The 14124-nt window shown below is 39.4% G+C and overlaps 1 protein-coding gene across 1 annotated transcript in view; it reads left to right on the top strand.

Annotated features, from left to right (window-relative positions):
* CPNE4 (copine 4) overlaps nt 1–14124 on the top strand; it is a 630026-nt gene that overhangs the window by 345471 nt on the left and 270431 nt on the right. Inside the window, exon 3 of the mRNA XM_007936892.2 lies at nt 13547–13618. Within this exon, the coding sequence (XP_007935083.2) occupies nt 13547–13618 (72 nt within the window). The remainder of the gene's footprint in view (nt 1–13546; nt 13619–14124) is intronic.

Raw genomic sequence — 14124 nt, 5'->3', positions numbered from 1 at the left:
CCCACCCCGCACACGGCACTTCACTCTTTTATTGATTGCTAAGGTTTGCAGCTGTGAACCCACTATAGAGTGAAAGAATCAAATTAGATAGAGGACTTCTGACAAGTGCATCCCCTTTAACCCCGTGGCAGGCAGAGCTTGCTATTTGTCAGCCTCAAACTGTCAGCTAGGGTCAAGAGGAGTCCTTGTCACTCTAACTTTTCTCATCCTCTGCCAAGACCTAAGGCCTTTTTGATCCTGTTGTTGCTACAGCCGCAAGAAAGCACACATGATAAGTGGCTTTGCAACAAATGGGTTTTTCTCTATAGATCACTACTAGAGCTAGGCATCCCTACTATTTTGGCCCAGCATTCCTAATAATGGCAATGTCAATCGGTACTCATTGCTTGTTGATCATTATCACAATGAAAGTCTTTGGAGCTGAGATGGAGGCCTGCTTGATTAGCCACTTGTATACCCAAATGTCCATTTCTTGAGGGATATTTCCTGAGAAATTGCTTATCTTCCTACTTATTCCAAAAGGCAGAAGAAAGTAAATAGTAGCATTCTCTTTACACCCTATAAAAGGAAATGCTGGTATTTCGAGATAATTTAAGAGTGAGAAGAGAGTATTGTGGTCATCAGATCATTGTGGATTAAGTTTTCTTTGGTCTTACTTGAAGAAAGATAATGCAGATCTTGGAAGACAGCCTTTAAATATAGTCACCTGCAAAGACTCACACCTGCGTATACACCAAGCCAGTGAGTGGGTTAATAATACAGTTCATGAAAGGATTATTTGGATCACCTGGAGCCATGGGGGTAGGTAACAAATATGGCTGAAGAAGAACAAAAATGAGGAGAAGTAATTTCTAAGACCAGCTTTATTTTGGAAAAAGAGGATATATATTGCCTGTACTTTAGGTGACACTCATTTGTTGTTTATTCATATGTCTTCTGCCCCCCGTCCCATCTTGCTAAAACACCCCTGGAGAAAAACTGTAGTCTTCCTAATGTTCTTTAGCTGTTTCTCTTGTTTTTTTCTTGTTGTGTTTTGATTCCTCTCAAGTTTAAGACAATGTCTACACTATTCTTAGAAATGGAACTTTTCTAGAGCAAGTGACAATGTGTGAATGTGGAGAGGAAAGAACAATGATTTTGTCTACAAGACAAGAACCACTGGAATCTTCTTAATAAGTAGGGTGGAAAAGGCGAGGAGACTGGTTTCAGAATTAATGGTTGAAAGGAATGCTAATTCCTTTGTCATCTGAAATTGTATTTCTGCTACTTTATGAATCTTCAACTAAAAATAAAGAACCTATGTTCTTAATCACATGCCATTCTGTGCTTAACCAAGGTCAGTGACTTCAGATTACTACTCCATAGATGAGGCTTAGCTTGATGATTTTGTTACATTCTCCATATTACATATTGAGGATCAAGCACACCGACATGAGATCCAGTGCTTCAAAGACATGCAATGCAAATCTAGCTGTGCAAATTTTCTAATCTGTTTAATGAGTATATTTACCAGTCATAATGTAGCTAGATATCAATTTCTGGAGTGAAATTTGTATTAAAATCCCTGAAACATTTACCTCTTGTTCTATGGCATTGGGAAAGTTACTTAAACTCTCTGTGCCCAAGTTTCCTCAACTATTAAAAAGAGAACTAATAATATAAAATTGTAGGGCCATAAAATTAGCTATCAAATATTTTTTATTAAAACAGTTGATTCTATTGATTCATGACAACCCCATATGTGTCAGAGTAGAACTGTGGTCAATAGAGTTTTCTAAGGCTAATTTTTCATCACCAGATCTTTTTTCCCAGGCACTTCTCTATGGACTTGAACCTCCAACCTTTTGGTTAACAGCTGAGCATGTTACCATTTGTACCACCCAAACCAGTTGCCACTGAGTCAACTCCAATTCATGGTGACCCCAAATGTATCAGAGTATAACTCTGCTGCTCCCTAGGGTTTTCAGTGGCTGATTTTTCAGAAGTAGATTTCCAGGTCTTTCTTCTGGGGCACCTCTGGGTGGACGTAAGCCTCCAACCTTTTGGTTAGCAGCCAAATGCTTAACCATTTGTTTCACCCAGGGACTCAATAATATATACAAAATGCCCATTAAAACCAAAATCTTACTTAATTTCTCATTCCTTTCTAGATACTATTCTTTCTTTCAAATTATAGCCAAACTTATTGAGAGAGCTTGCTTCACAGGCTGGCTTCATTTATTTCCCTCTTCTTCTTTAGCTTCCTCCAATCTATTTTCTTCCCCAAACCTGAACACATAATTCTTACTCCCAAACTTACTGTTCTATTCACATGTTTCTTATCTCACTGAATGGCATAATCATCCAATCTGGTGATGCATTTATGACCTCTCCTTTTTTTTCTCTCTCCATATTCAAAACAACAATGATTTTACACTTAATCATTTCATGACTGTGGCCTCTTCTCTCCAACTCCATTACCACATTCATCTCTTGCCTGAAATACTCTTAACTCTTAACTTAACTCATCTCCTCTCATCTGCCCTGCTGCCCATCCATTCATTGTCCCCATAATGGCTAGTGCATCTCTTGCTTGTAATAGGTTGTATTTGTTCATGTGACTATTTGGTTAATTCCTATCTTCCCCACTAATATGCAAGCATTTTGAGGTCAGATATTGTATGTGACATGAGATCCAGTGCTTCAAACACATGCCAGGGAAAGCCATGGGAACCAGGACAGAGTGAGGAACAGCAGGCAAGGGTTTAGGTAAGAGGAAGAACCCAGGCCTCACCCCCAATGGCGGGACAGTAGGGAGAAAAGAGAGGAGAGCCGGGGGACCAGGACAGAGTGAGGAGCAGCAGGCAGGGATCCAGGTAAGGGGAGGGACTCAGGCCCCACCCCCAAGTGGCAGGAAAGGGGCAGGGATCCAAGTAAGGGGAGGGTGGAGAGGTTTTGAACAGCTAAGGGAGACAAACTTGCCTGTCAGTTTGTCATACTGTGGTGGCTTGTTGCTGTGAGGCTTGAGGCTGTGCCACCAGAGTTTCAAATGCCAGTGACATTGCACATGGTGCACAGGTTTCAATGCGCCTTGCAGACTGAGACAGACTAGGAAGACAGAAGAGGCCATCCACTTCTCAAAGAATTGGCCAAGGAAAACCTTATGAATAGCAGAGAAACACCATCTGTTCCATTACTGTGCAACTTTATAAATAGCATGGAAACACTGTCCGATACAGTGCAGGAGGATGATCCACTTAAGTCGGAAGCTCTCAAAATACTACTGGGAAGGAGCTGCATCATCAGAGTAGAACCAACCTTACTCATATAGATAAAGTATAGCTTTCAGGACCTCCATTTGCTGATATGCCATGACTCAAATTGAGGAAAAACAGATGCAAACATCCATTAATAATCAGAACATGGAATGTATGAAGTATGAATCTAGGAAAATTGCAAGTTGTCAAAAATGAAATGGAAAGCATAAAGATTGATATCCTAGGCATTAGTGAGTTGAAATGGACCAGTTTTGGCCATTTTAAATCAGACAACCAGGAGATTTACTATGCCAAGAATGACAATTTGAAGAGGAATGGAGTGGCATTCATTATCACAAAGGATGTTTCAAGATCTGTCCCGAAGTACAGTGCTGTCAATGATAGGATAATATCCATATGCCTACAAGGAAGACCAGTTAATATGACTATTATTCAAATTTATGCACCAACTACCAAAGCCAGAGATGAGGAAATTGAAGATTTTTTTATCAACTTCTGCAGTCTGAAATTGACTGAACGTGCAATCAAGATGTGTTAACTATCACCAGTGATTAGAATGCAAAAGTTGGAAACAGAGAAGAATCACTGGTAGTTGGAAAATTTGACCTTGGTGACAGAAATAATGCTAGAGATGGCATGATAGGGTTTTGCAAGACCAATGACTTATTCATTGCAAATACCTTGTTCAACAACACAAATGGCAGCTATGCATATGGACTTCACCAGGTGGAACACACAAGAATCAGATTGACTACATCTGTGGCAAGAGGCAATGGAAAAAAAATATTTTCAGGTAAAACAAGGCCAGAGCTAATTGTGGAACAGACCATCAACTGCTCATATGCAAGTTCAACTTGAAGTTGAAGACAATTGAAACAAGTCCATGAGAGCCAAAATATGATCTTGAATATATCCCTCCTGAATTTAGAAACCATCTAAAGAATAGATTTGATGCATTGAACACCAGTGACAGAAAACCAGAAGAATTGTGGGATGACATCAAGAACATCATCCATGAAGAGAGCAAGAGGTCATTAAAAAAATGAGAAAAGAAGAAAAGACCAAAATGGATGACAGAAGAGACTCTGAAACTTGCCCTTGAGTGGAGAGTAGCTAAAGCAAATGGAAGAAGTGACAAGATAAAAGAGCTGAACAGAAGATTTCAAAGAACAGCTCAAGCAGACAAACCCAATTACTACAATGAAATGTGCAAAGACTTTGGAGAAAACCAAAAGGGAAGAACATGCTTGGCATTTCTCAAACTGAAAGAACTGAGAAAAAATTGAAGCCTCAAGTTGCAATACTGAAAGATTCTATGGGCAAAATATTTAATGATGCAGAAATCATCAAAATAAGATGGAAGGAATAGACAGAGTCACTGTACCAAAAAGAACTGATCAATCTTCACCCATTTCAGGAGGTGGCGAATGATCAAGAACCAATGGTATTGAAGCAAGAAGTTGAAGCTGCACTGAAGGAATTGGTGCAGAACAAGGCTCCAGGAGTTAACTGAATACCCATTGAGATATTTCAACAAATAGATGCCCCCTTGGAGGCACTCACGTGGTTATACCAAGAGATTTGGAAGACAGCTGCCTGGCCAACTGACTGGAAGAGATCCATATTTGTACCCATCCCAAAGAAAGGTGATCCCACAGAATGTGGAAATTATAGAACAATATCATTAACTCACACAACTAAAATCTTACTGAAGATAATTAAAAAATTGTTGCAGCACAATATTGACAGAGAACTTTTGAAGGTAAAAGCTGGATTCAGAAGAGGACATGGAGTGAGGGATATCATTGCTGATGTCAAATTGGATCTTGGCTGAAAGGAAAGAATACCAGAAAGTGTTCACATAGTTAGACTAGATATCTTTAAATTTTCTCCCATATTTACTTGTGTTTTATTGACTATGCCAAAGCATTTGATTGTGTGGATCAAAACAAATTGTGGATAACATTGAGAAGAATGGGAATTTCAGAACACTTAATTGTATTCATGAGGAACCTGTACATGGATCAGGAGGCTGTCATTCAAACAATGGGACACTGCATGGTTTAAAATCAAGAAGGGAGTGTGTCAGGTTTATCCTTTCAACATACTTATTCAATCTATCTGCTGAGAAGATCATCAGAGAAGCTGGACTATATGAAGAAGAATGAGGTATCAAGATTGGAGGAAGAATCATTAGCAATCTGTTGATACACTGACTACACAACTTTGCTTGCTGAACGTGAGGATGATTTGAAGCACTTACTGATGAAGACTGAAGAATACTGTCTGCAGTATAGATTACATCTCAATATAAAGAAAACAAAAATCCTCACAACTGGACCAATAAGTAGCATCATGATAAATGAGAAAAGATTGAAGTTGTCTAAGACTTCACATTCCTTGGTTCTACAATCAATGCCAATGGAAGCATCAGTCAAGACATCAGACAACATATAGCACTGGGCAAGTCTGCTGCAAAGGACCTCTTTCAAGTGCTGAGGAGCAAAGATGTCTCCTTGAGGACTAAGGTGTGCCTGACACAAGCCATGGTATTTTTCAATTGCCTCATATGCATGGGAGAGCTGGACAATGAATAAGGAAGTTCGAAGAAGAATTGATGCTTTTGAGTTGTGGTGCTAGTGAAGAATGCTGAAAATACCACGGACCACTAAAAGAACTAACAGGTCAGTCCTGGAGAAAATACAGTCAGAATGTTCCTTGGAAGCGAGAATGGCCAGACTTCATCTCACCTACTTTGGTCATATTATCAGAAGGGAACATTCCCTGGAAAAGGATGTCATGCTTGGTAAGGTGGAGGGTCAATGAAAGAGGGGAAGGCCCTCAATGAGATGGATTGAGACAGTGGCAGCAGTGATGGGCTCAAGTGTAGCAAGGATTGTGGAGCTGGTGAGGGACCAGGCAGTGTTTCATTCTGTTGTGCATAGGGTTGCTATGAATCAGAGAGGACTAGACGGCACCTAACAACAACATTGTATCTGATGTTGCTTACCACTCTATTTTTAGTGCCTGACACCAACTCTGGCAAACAGTGTGGTCTAAATATTTGTGGAATTAATAAACCATATGCCACATGTTGTTATTGTTGTTATGTGCTGTCGAGTCAGACCTGACTCATAGCAACCCCTCCTTGGGTTTCCAAGGCAGTATCACTACGGAAGTAGATTGCCCAACCTTCCTTCCGAGGATGGCTGGTGGGTTTAAACTGCCAGCCTTCTGGTTAGTAGTCAAATGCCTTAGGCTCCTATATGCCACATAGTTACTGCTTAAATAAGATTTTCCATGGCTATCATCATCCATAGTGATCATCATCATCATCACCACCACCATCTCTAGGTGATAGTAAGTAAAAAGTTAGACTAGCTATCTTTAAATTTTCTCCCATATTTGAACTTCTAGAATTCTATAACTAAGCAACACACTATTTCTAAATATGAATGGCCAAGACACTTCTGAATCAAATACAGAAAGAAAATTCTATTTCATTTTTCTCATAACTCAAACTTAAGATCAAGCCTACTCCAAAAGTGGAGCTACCTCAAAATGTACTATACAGCCACAATAGTCAAAACAGCCTGGTACTGTACAATGGTGGTCAATGGAATGACAGATACAATGGAACAGAATTGAGAATGCAGAAGTAAAACCATCCACCTGTGGACAGCTGATCTTTATCTAATTGGCTAAAACTAAAGACTGTCTCTAACAAATGGGGCTGGCAAAACTGGATATCCCTTTGCAGAAAAATGAAATAGGATCTGTATCTCTCACCATTTACAAAAACTAACTCATGACAAATCAAAGAACTCCTAAATGTAAAACTTTAAACCATAAAGATCATCAAAGTAAAAATAGAGGCAAATTTAGGGGCCCTAATACATAGCATGGATACACTATCAAACATAATTTAAAATATACAAACAGCAGAAGACAAACTAGATGACTATGACCTCCTAGAAATTACACATTTATGTGCATCAAAAGATGTCACCAAAAGAGTAAAAGGAGAACCTACAGACTGGGAAAATAAATGTGGCAATGACATATTTGGACAAGGGACTGATCTCTAGAATTTATAGAAAAGTCCATCACCTCAACAACAGAAAGACAAACAATCTAATTTAAAAAATGGGCAGAGGACATATAAACACTTCACCAAATAAGACATTCAGGAGATCAGCAAACAAGAAGAGATTAGGCATTACAGAGATACGAATCAAAACAACAAAGAGATAACATACCAGCCAAGCATTAATAGCAGAGCGGGAAAACAAACAAACAATAAATGCTACACTGGAACCCTCATACACTGCTTGTGGGACTGTAAAATGGTGCAGCCACTGTAGAAAACAGTATGACACTTCCCACTGCTAGGTATATCTATCCTAGAGAAATAAGAGCCATGAAACAAACAGATATATGCACACCTATGGTCATAGCAGCATTATTCACAATAGAAAAAAGATAAAAACAACCTAAGTGCTCATCAATGCATAAAAGGATAAAACTATGGTACAGACACACAATGTAATACTATGCAATGTCAAAGAATAACAGTGAATCTGTGAAACACCTCATAATATGGGTGAGCCTGGAGAACATTATGCTGAGTGAAATTAGTCAATCACAAAAGGAGAAATGTATGACAGCACAAAAAGTCAAGAAAAACTTACTTGCAGAAAGAAACCCTCTTTGAAGTTTACAGAGGGTAGGAGAGGAAAGGAAGGGTAAATCATTGACTACGGGCTTGTTTTTAGGTGCCATCAATAAAATTCCGATTCATAGCGTGACCCTGTGTACACAGAACAAAACACTGTCTGGTCCTGTGCCAGCCCCACCATCCTTGCTGTATTTGAGCCTGTCATTGCAGCCACTGTGTCAATCCATCTCATTGAGGGTTTTCCCCTTTTTCTCTGACCCTCTGCTTTACCAAGCATGATATCTTTTTCCAGGAACTGGTCCCTTCTGACAACATGACCCAAGTAGGTGATATGAAGTTTGGCCATTTTTGCCTCTAAGAGCATTCCAGCTGCACTTCCTCCAGGAAAGATTTGTTAGTTCTTCTGGCATTCCATGGTATTTTTGGTGTTCTTTGCCAACACCACAATTCAAAGGCATCATTCTTTGGTCTTCATTGCTCATTGTCCAGCTTTCACATGCATATGAGGCGATTGAAATTAACATGGCTTGGTTATGCGCACTCTTAGTCCTCAAAGCAGCATCTTTGCTTCTCAACACTTTAAAGAAGTCTTTTGCAGCAGATTTGCCTAGTGCAATACAATGTCTGATTTCTTGACTGCTGCCTCCATAGCTGTTGATTGTGAGTCCAAGTAAAATGAAATTCCTGACAACTTCAACCTTTTTTCCATTTAGTGTGATGTTGCTCATTGGTCCAGTTGTGAGGATTTTTGTTTTCTTTATGTTGAGACGTAATCAATACTGAAGACTTTAGTCTTTGATTTTCATCAGTAAATGCTTCCAGGCCTTTTCATTTTCAGCAAGCAAGGTTTTGTCATCTGCATATCACAGGTTGTTAATGAATCTTCCTCCAATCCTGATGCTGCTTTCTTCTTCATATAATCCAGCTTCTCAGATTATTTGTTCATCATACAGATTGAGTTAGTGTGTTGAAAGGATACAACCCTGACACACACTCTTCCTGATTTTAAACCATGTACTATCCCCTTGTTCTGTTCAAATGACAGCCTCTTGCTCTATGCACAGGTTCCTCATGTGCATAATTAAGTGTTTTGGAACTCCTATTCTTTCCAATGTCATCCATAATTTGTTATGATTCACACAGCTTAGTGCCTTTGCATAGTGAATAAAACACAGGTAAACATCTTTCTGGTATGCTTTGCTTTTAGCTAAGATCCATCTAAAATCAGCAATGATATCCCCTATTCCACATCTTCTTCTGAATCCAGTTTGCATTTCTGAAAGTGTCGTTGATATACTGCTGCAACTGGTTTTAAATTATCTTCAGCAAAAATTTACTTGCATATAATATTAATGATATTGTTCAATAATTTTCACATTCTGTTGGATCACCTTTCTTTGGAATGGGTACAAATGTGGATCTCTTCCAGTTGGTTGGCCAAGTAGCTTTCTTCCAAATTTCTTGGCATAGATGAGTAAGTGCCTCCAGCATTGCATCCGTTTGTTGAAACATCTCAATGGGTATTCTGTCAATTCCTGGAGCCTTGTTTTTTTGCCAATTCCTTCAGAACAGCTTGGACTTCTTCCTTCAGTACCATTGGTTCTTGATCATATGCCACCTCCTGAAATAGATGAACATTTACCCCGATTCTTTTTTGTACACTGACTTTGTATATTTCTTCCATCTTCTTTTGATGCTTACTGCATTGTTCAATGTTTTCCCCATAGAATCCTTCAGTATTGGAACTTGAGGCTTAAATGTTTTCCTCAGTTCCTTTATCTTGAGAAATGCCAAACATGTTCTTCTCTTTTGGTTTTCTAGTTCCAGGTCTTTGCACATTCCATTATAGAACTTTACTTTTTCTTCTTGAGCAGCTCTTTGAAATCTTCTGTTCAGCTCTTTTATTTCAGGAACTCTACCTTTCACTTTAGCTACTCTCCATTCAAGAGCAAGTTTCAGAGTCTCTTCTGACGATTATTTTGTTTTTCCTTCCTTTCCTGTCTTTTTAATGACCATTTGCTTTCTTCATCTATGTTATTCTAGAGGGTAGACATATCTTAACTTGGGTGATGAGAAAGGCAATTCATAATAAGTGGGAGGCCAGCATAAAATGTTCAAGGCAAATGAAGACAAGTTGAAAGTATGAGAGTTAAAGGCAACAAAATAAGTACTACAACATATACCATCTAGCAATGACAATAATAATAATCTATGAGTGGATACATAGATGTGCAAGCTGAACAGGACTGGGAAGGTAAATGGGACTACAAAAACAAATATATATATATATAGAGAGAGAGAGAGATGACAGAGGATATTTCTATACATATATTTATATGTGCTCCAAATATATCCATGAATATAATAGAGTACACAAGGGCAAAATTGTTAAAAATTTCTTGGCCATAACCAAACATCTTTAGGAGATGAATCACTGGGCCTGGGGGCTCAGGACCATAATATTGGGGGATATCAAGTCAATGTTCTACATCTTACTTTGGTGAGTAGCAACTGTGGTCTTAAACGCTTGAAAGTGCCTATCTAAGGTGCAACTATTGGCTTCTAACTGTCTGGTGCAAAGTAGAGTGAAGAAGATGAAAGGCTCCTGGAAGCAATTAGTCCAAAGAACTAATGGACCATGTGAACCCCAGTGTCCATGACCCCTGAGACCAAAACTAGATGGTGCCCAGCTATCATTGCCAATTACTCTGAAAAGTATTATAATAGGAGGTCCTGGGTAAAGTGGGAGAAAAATGTGGGGCAAAACTCTAAATAATAATTTGAAAAAAAAAAAATCAGGCTTACTGGTTTTATAGAGACTGGTGGAACTATGGCCCATAGACATCCTTCAAGCCTGGAACTCAACTCAACCCCAGGGATTAACTTTCAGCCAAACAACAGACAGGCCTATAAAATGAAAAATAACACCAGGGAGGTGTGCAATCCTTAGAACAACCAATTAAATAAGATCAAAAAGGTAGCATTTGCCCAAGGAGGAAGCTCAGAAGGCAGGAAGGGACTGAAAAGGACAAATGGAAATGGGAAACACAAAGGAAGAAGTGAGAAACTCAGGTAGGAAGTGGGAAGAGCAGTTACATTGTGGGTATTGCAATCAATGTTACAAATCAAAATATGTCTGAATTGCTCTGTAACTTTTCACCTAAATCACAATAAAAAAAAAAAAAGTTTTGTTTTGTTAAAGAAAAGGGAGTGCTAAACAGGATCACTAACTCAGACCAGGTTCATTTTACATAAAGGGTAATCATCCTCATCCGCAAAACGCCATGTGAGGTTTTCTAATGAGGTGGCTATAGAATGATGGGAAAGGACCTGGCCACCACACTGGATATTAAGTTTAGGAAATTTTGCACCTTCAGAACTTCCTCTGAATGGACATTTGTTTCACTGGCAATAGAAATTCTTTGGATCAACACCTAATGCTCAGTTACAGGAAGGAATAAATCAACAAAGAAAGAAAATTATCATGTTGACCAAACAACATCTTTTTAATTCTCAAAAATAATTTTGTCCATCAGCTGAATGGCCAGTAGTATGAGCTGATACCTCCACTGCCTCTCACCTAACTCTGATAGAAAGCAGTACATATTTATGGGATTACTAGAAGAAACAAAGGGGCACATGCAACCTTCTGCCATAAAGTGAAGGTTTTCTGTCTATTCAAACTCTTGTGAGGATCAAACCTCCATATGGCACAATTGTTAAGTGCTCAGCTGCTAGCTAAAAGACTGGCATTTCTGCCTATGCAGCAGCTCCACAGGAGAAAAGAGCTGGTAATCTGTTTCCATAAAGATTACAGCCTAGAGAACACTATAGAGCAGTTCTATTCTGCGACCTAAGAGGTCTGTATGAGTTGGAATCAACTAGACAGCACATGACAAGAAGGTATCAATAAACCATACTCAAGTCAATCCATCTAAATGTTTCCATTTCCCCCTCCCCACCACCCTTTTCTACAGAAATATTCTTTCTAGTTAAAATTGTAGCAGAATGAACATCGGGATTGTTTAATCTTCTTGGCCTTGAGAAATTCTGCAGTCTTTCTGCATTTGGCAATATCATGCTGCTGGTATTTTCATTGCTCTGTTGTTGTTGTTATTTGCCATCGAGTCAGACCCGACTCATAGCGACCCCTCCTTGGGTTTCCAAGGCAGTATCACTATGGAAGTAGCTTGCCCCATCTTCCTTCTGAGGAGTGGCTGGTGGGTTTGAACTGTTGCCTTCTGGTTAGCAGTCAAATTCCTTGCAGAGGTAAAAGTATATGAGGATTTCAGAGGATCACTGCCTTTCACAGTGATCTCCTTTTCTCTTTCTGTGAAAAATGTGTGTATTAGTTATCTCTTGCTGCATAACAAATTACACCAAAATTTGGCAGCTTAAAAAAGCAAACATTTAGTAATTCTGCATGTCAGGAATCTGGGCACAGGTAGTCCAAGTTCAGGATCTCTTACATGGCAACTGTCAAGGTGCTATTGATTTCAAGACTCACTGAGGGGAGGATCGGCTTCCAAGCTCACTCATGTGGCTACTTACAAGCCTCACACCCTTACTGGTTGTTGCTCAGACATCAATTCTTTGCCACATGGAGCTCTATCTAGGGCTACTTAGAATATGTTAGCTTTCTTCCCTTAGAGTGAAGGTTCTGGGAGAGAGAGAGAGAGGTGGCAAGCAAGGTGAAAGTCACAGTCTTATTGTAACCTCGTCTCAGAAGTGGCATTCCATCACTTTTGTCGTAGTTTCTTCAGTAGAAGCAAGTCATGGGTTCATCCCACACTCAAGAGAAGGAGATTACACAAGAGCATGAAAACCAGAGGGCAAGAACCATTGGGAGTCCTCTTAGATAGAAGCTGCCTGGTACAACAGTGATTTGTCCTCCCTAGGCAGGAGCATGGCTTTCACTTTTAAAACTTTTATCCTTTGGGCATCATGGATGGCACACACAGCAGGGTCTCAGTGTCTTGGTAAACTTTTCATTCAGAAAACGAAGCAAAAAAAGGGACAAGGGTGGGGCAGGTTCTGCTAAGAATAGCTCCCAAGATGATGATTTTAATTGTCATTCCACATTGTGCGCTGACACTGAATCATGGTGAAGACCCCAATCACTCCTACTTGGCTTGTCTGAGCATCAGCTTCCTGATGACTAACTTTATAGTTTACTAATTAATATATTAAAAATATAAGTGTAGATGTTATAGATATAGAAGGTGTATATTTAGACCTCAAGTTCCATTCCCTTCCTGCACCCATTCCCCACTTTGCACAGAGGGTTAGTGCTAATTTGAGATCATTCTGAAACTTCATCTACTTTATTTTAATGTGCATGTTTAATTTTTTCCAACAATCTAATTGACTGATTATAATTCCTCACTCACTCACTCTCTCACATCACACTTTGTAAGAGGCAAGAAAGAAAGGAAAAAGAGAATAACATATTTTTGGAGAAGCCCATGTATAAACTTTGGAAGATAAATGGAGATAAGTGTCATCATTTCTAGTAAAGCTGTGAATGCTGAATTTTACAGAGGAAAAAAATAAAACCAAAACAGAACTGCAGTCATATGACAAATATCTCCATCTTTTGTTTCCTTTGCAGATTGTTTCTCAGAGAAAGTTGTCCAAATCCTTGCTGAAGCATGGTAACACAGCAGGAAAGTCCTCTATCACGGTAAGCCTCCCTAAGCATCTGTCTGCCCAGGTGCAGTCCCCCAATGGAGCTGGCTGGTCCAACTGAATGTTTAGGAGACAGACCCTCTGGCTATTGGGAATTGACTCTACAGTTGCTGAACTACTCAGGCTTCCTCTTTTCTTTTTTTCCTTCTTTCTCCTTCCTGCCAATGGAATTTTCACCCTTCCACCCCTAGGAAATGTGGCAAAGAAAAAGGATTTGAAAGTGAGGTTGCTCACTTTTACTAAGCACTTCTGCAACTGCAATATGGGTTTTAGTTGGGGAGACAGATGGAGTTATGCAACACAGTGAGAATCCAAAATTGTCTGGGATTATCAATCACCAAAGATACCTATTCCTGTCTCTCATTTCTGTAGAGAGTTAAAATCTTGCTGAAAAAGAATTTAGTCCAAGCTTTGGTTTGTTGCCGAAGCACCAGACAGACAGCATTTAAAACCCCTTTTTGAGGGGACCAGGTTTGCTGGTCTGATAGAGCTTGGTGGGAC

This window comes from Orycteropus afer, unplaced genomic scaffold (assembly GCF_000298275.1).
Source record: "Orycteropus afer afer isolate SDZICR_OR568_19922 unplaced genomic scaffold, OryAfe1.0 scaffold00003, whole genome shotgun sequence".
In the NCBI taxonomy this organism is placed as follows: domain Eukaryota; kingdom Metazoa; phylum Chordata; class Mammalia; order Tubulidentata; family Orycteropodidae; genus Orycteropus; species Orycteropus afer.
Note: the sequence above shows the minus strand (reverse complement) of the source record. Positions and strands in the feature narration are given on the sequence as shown.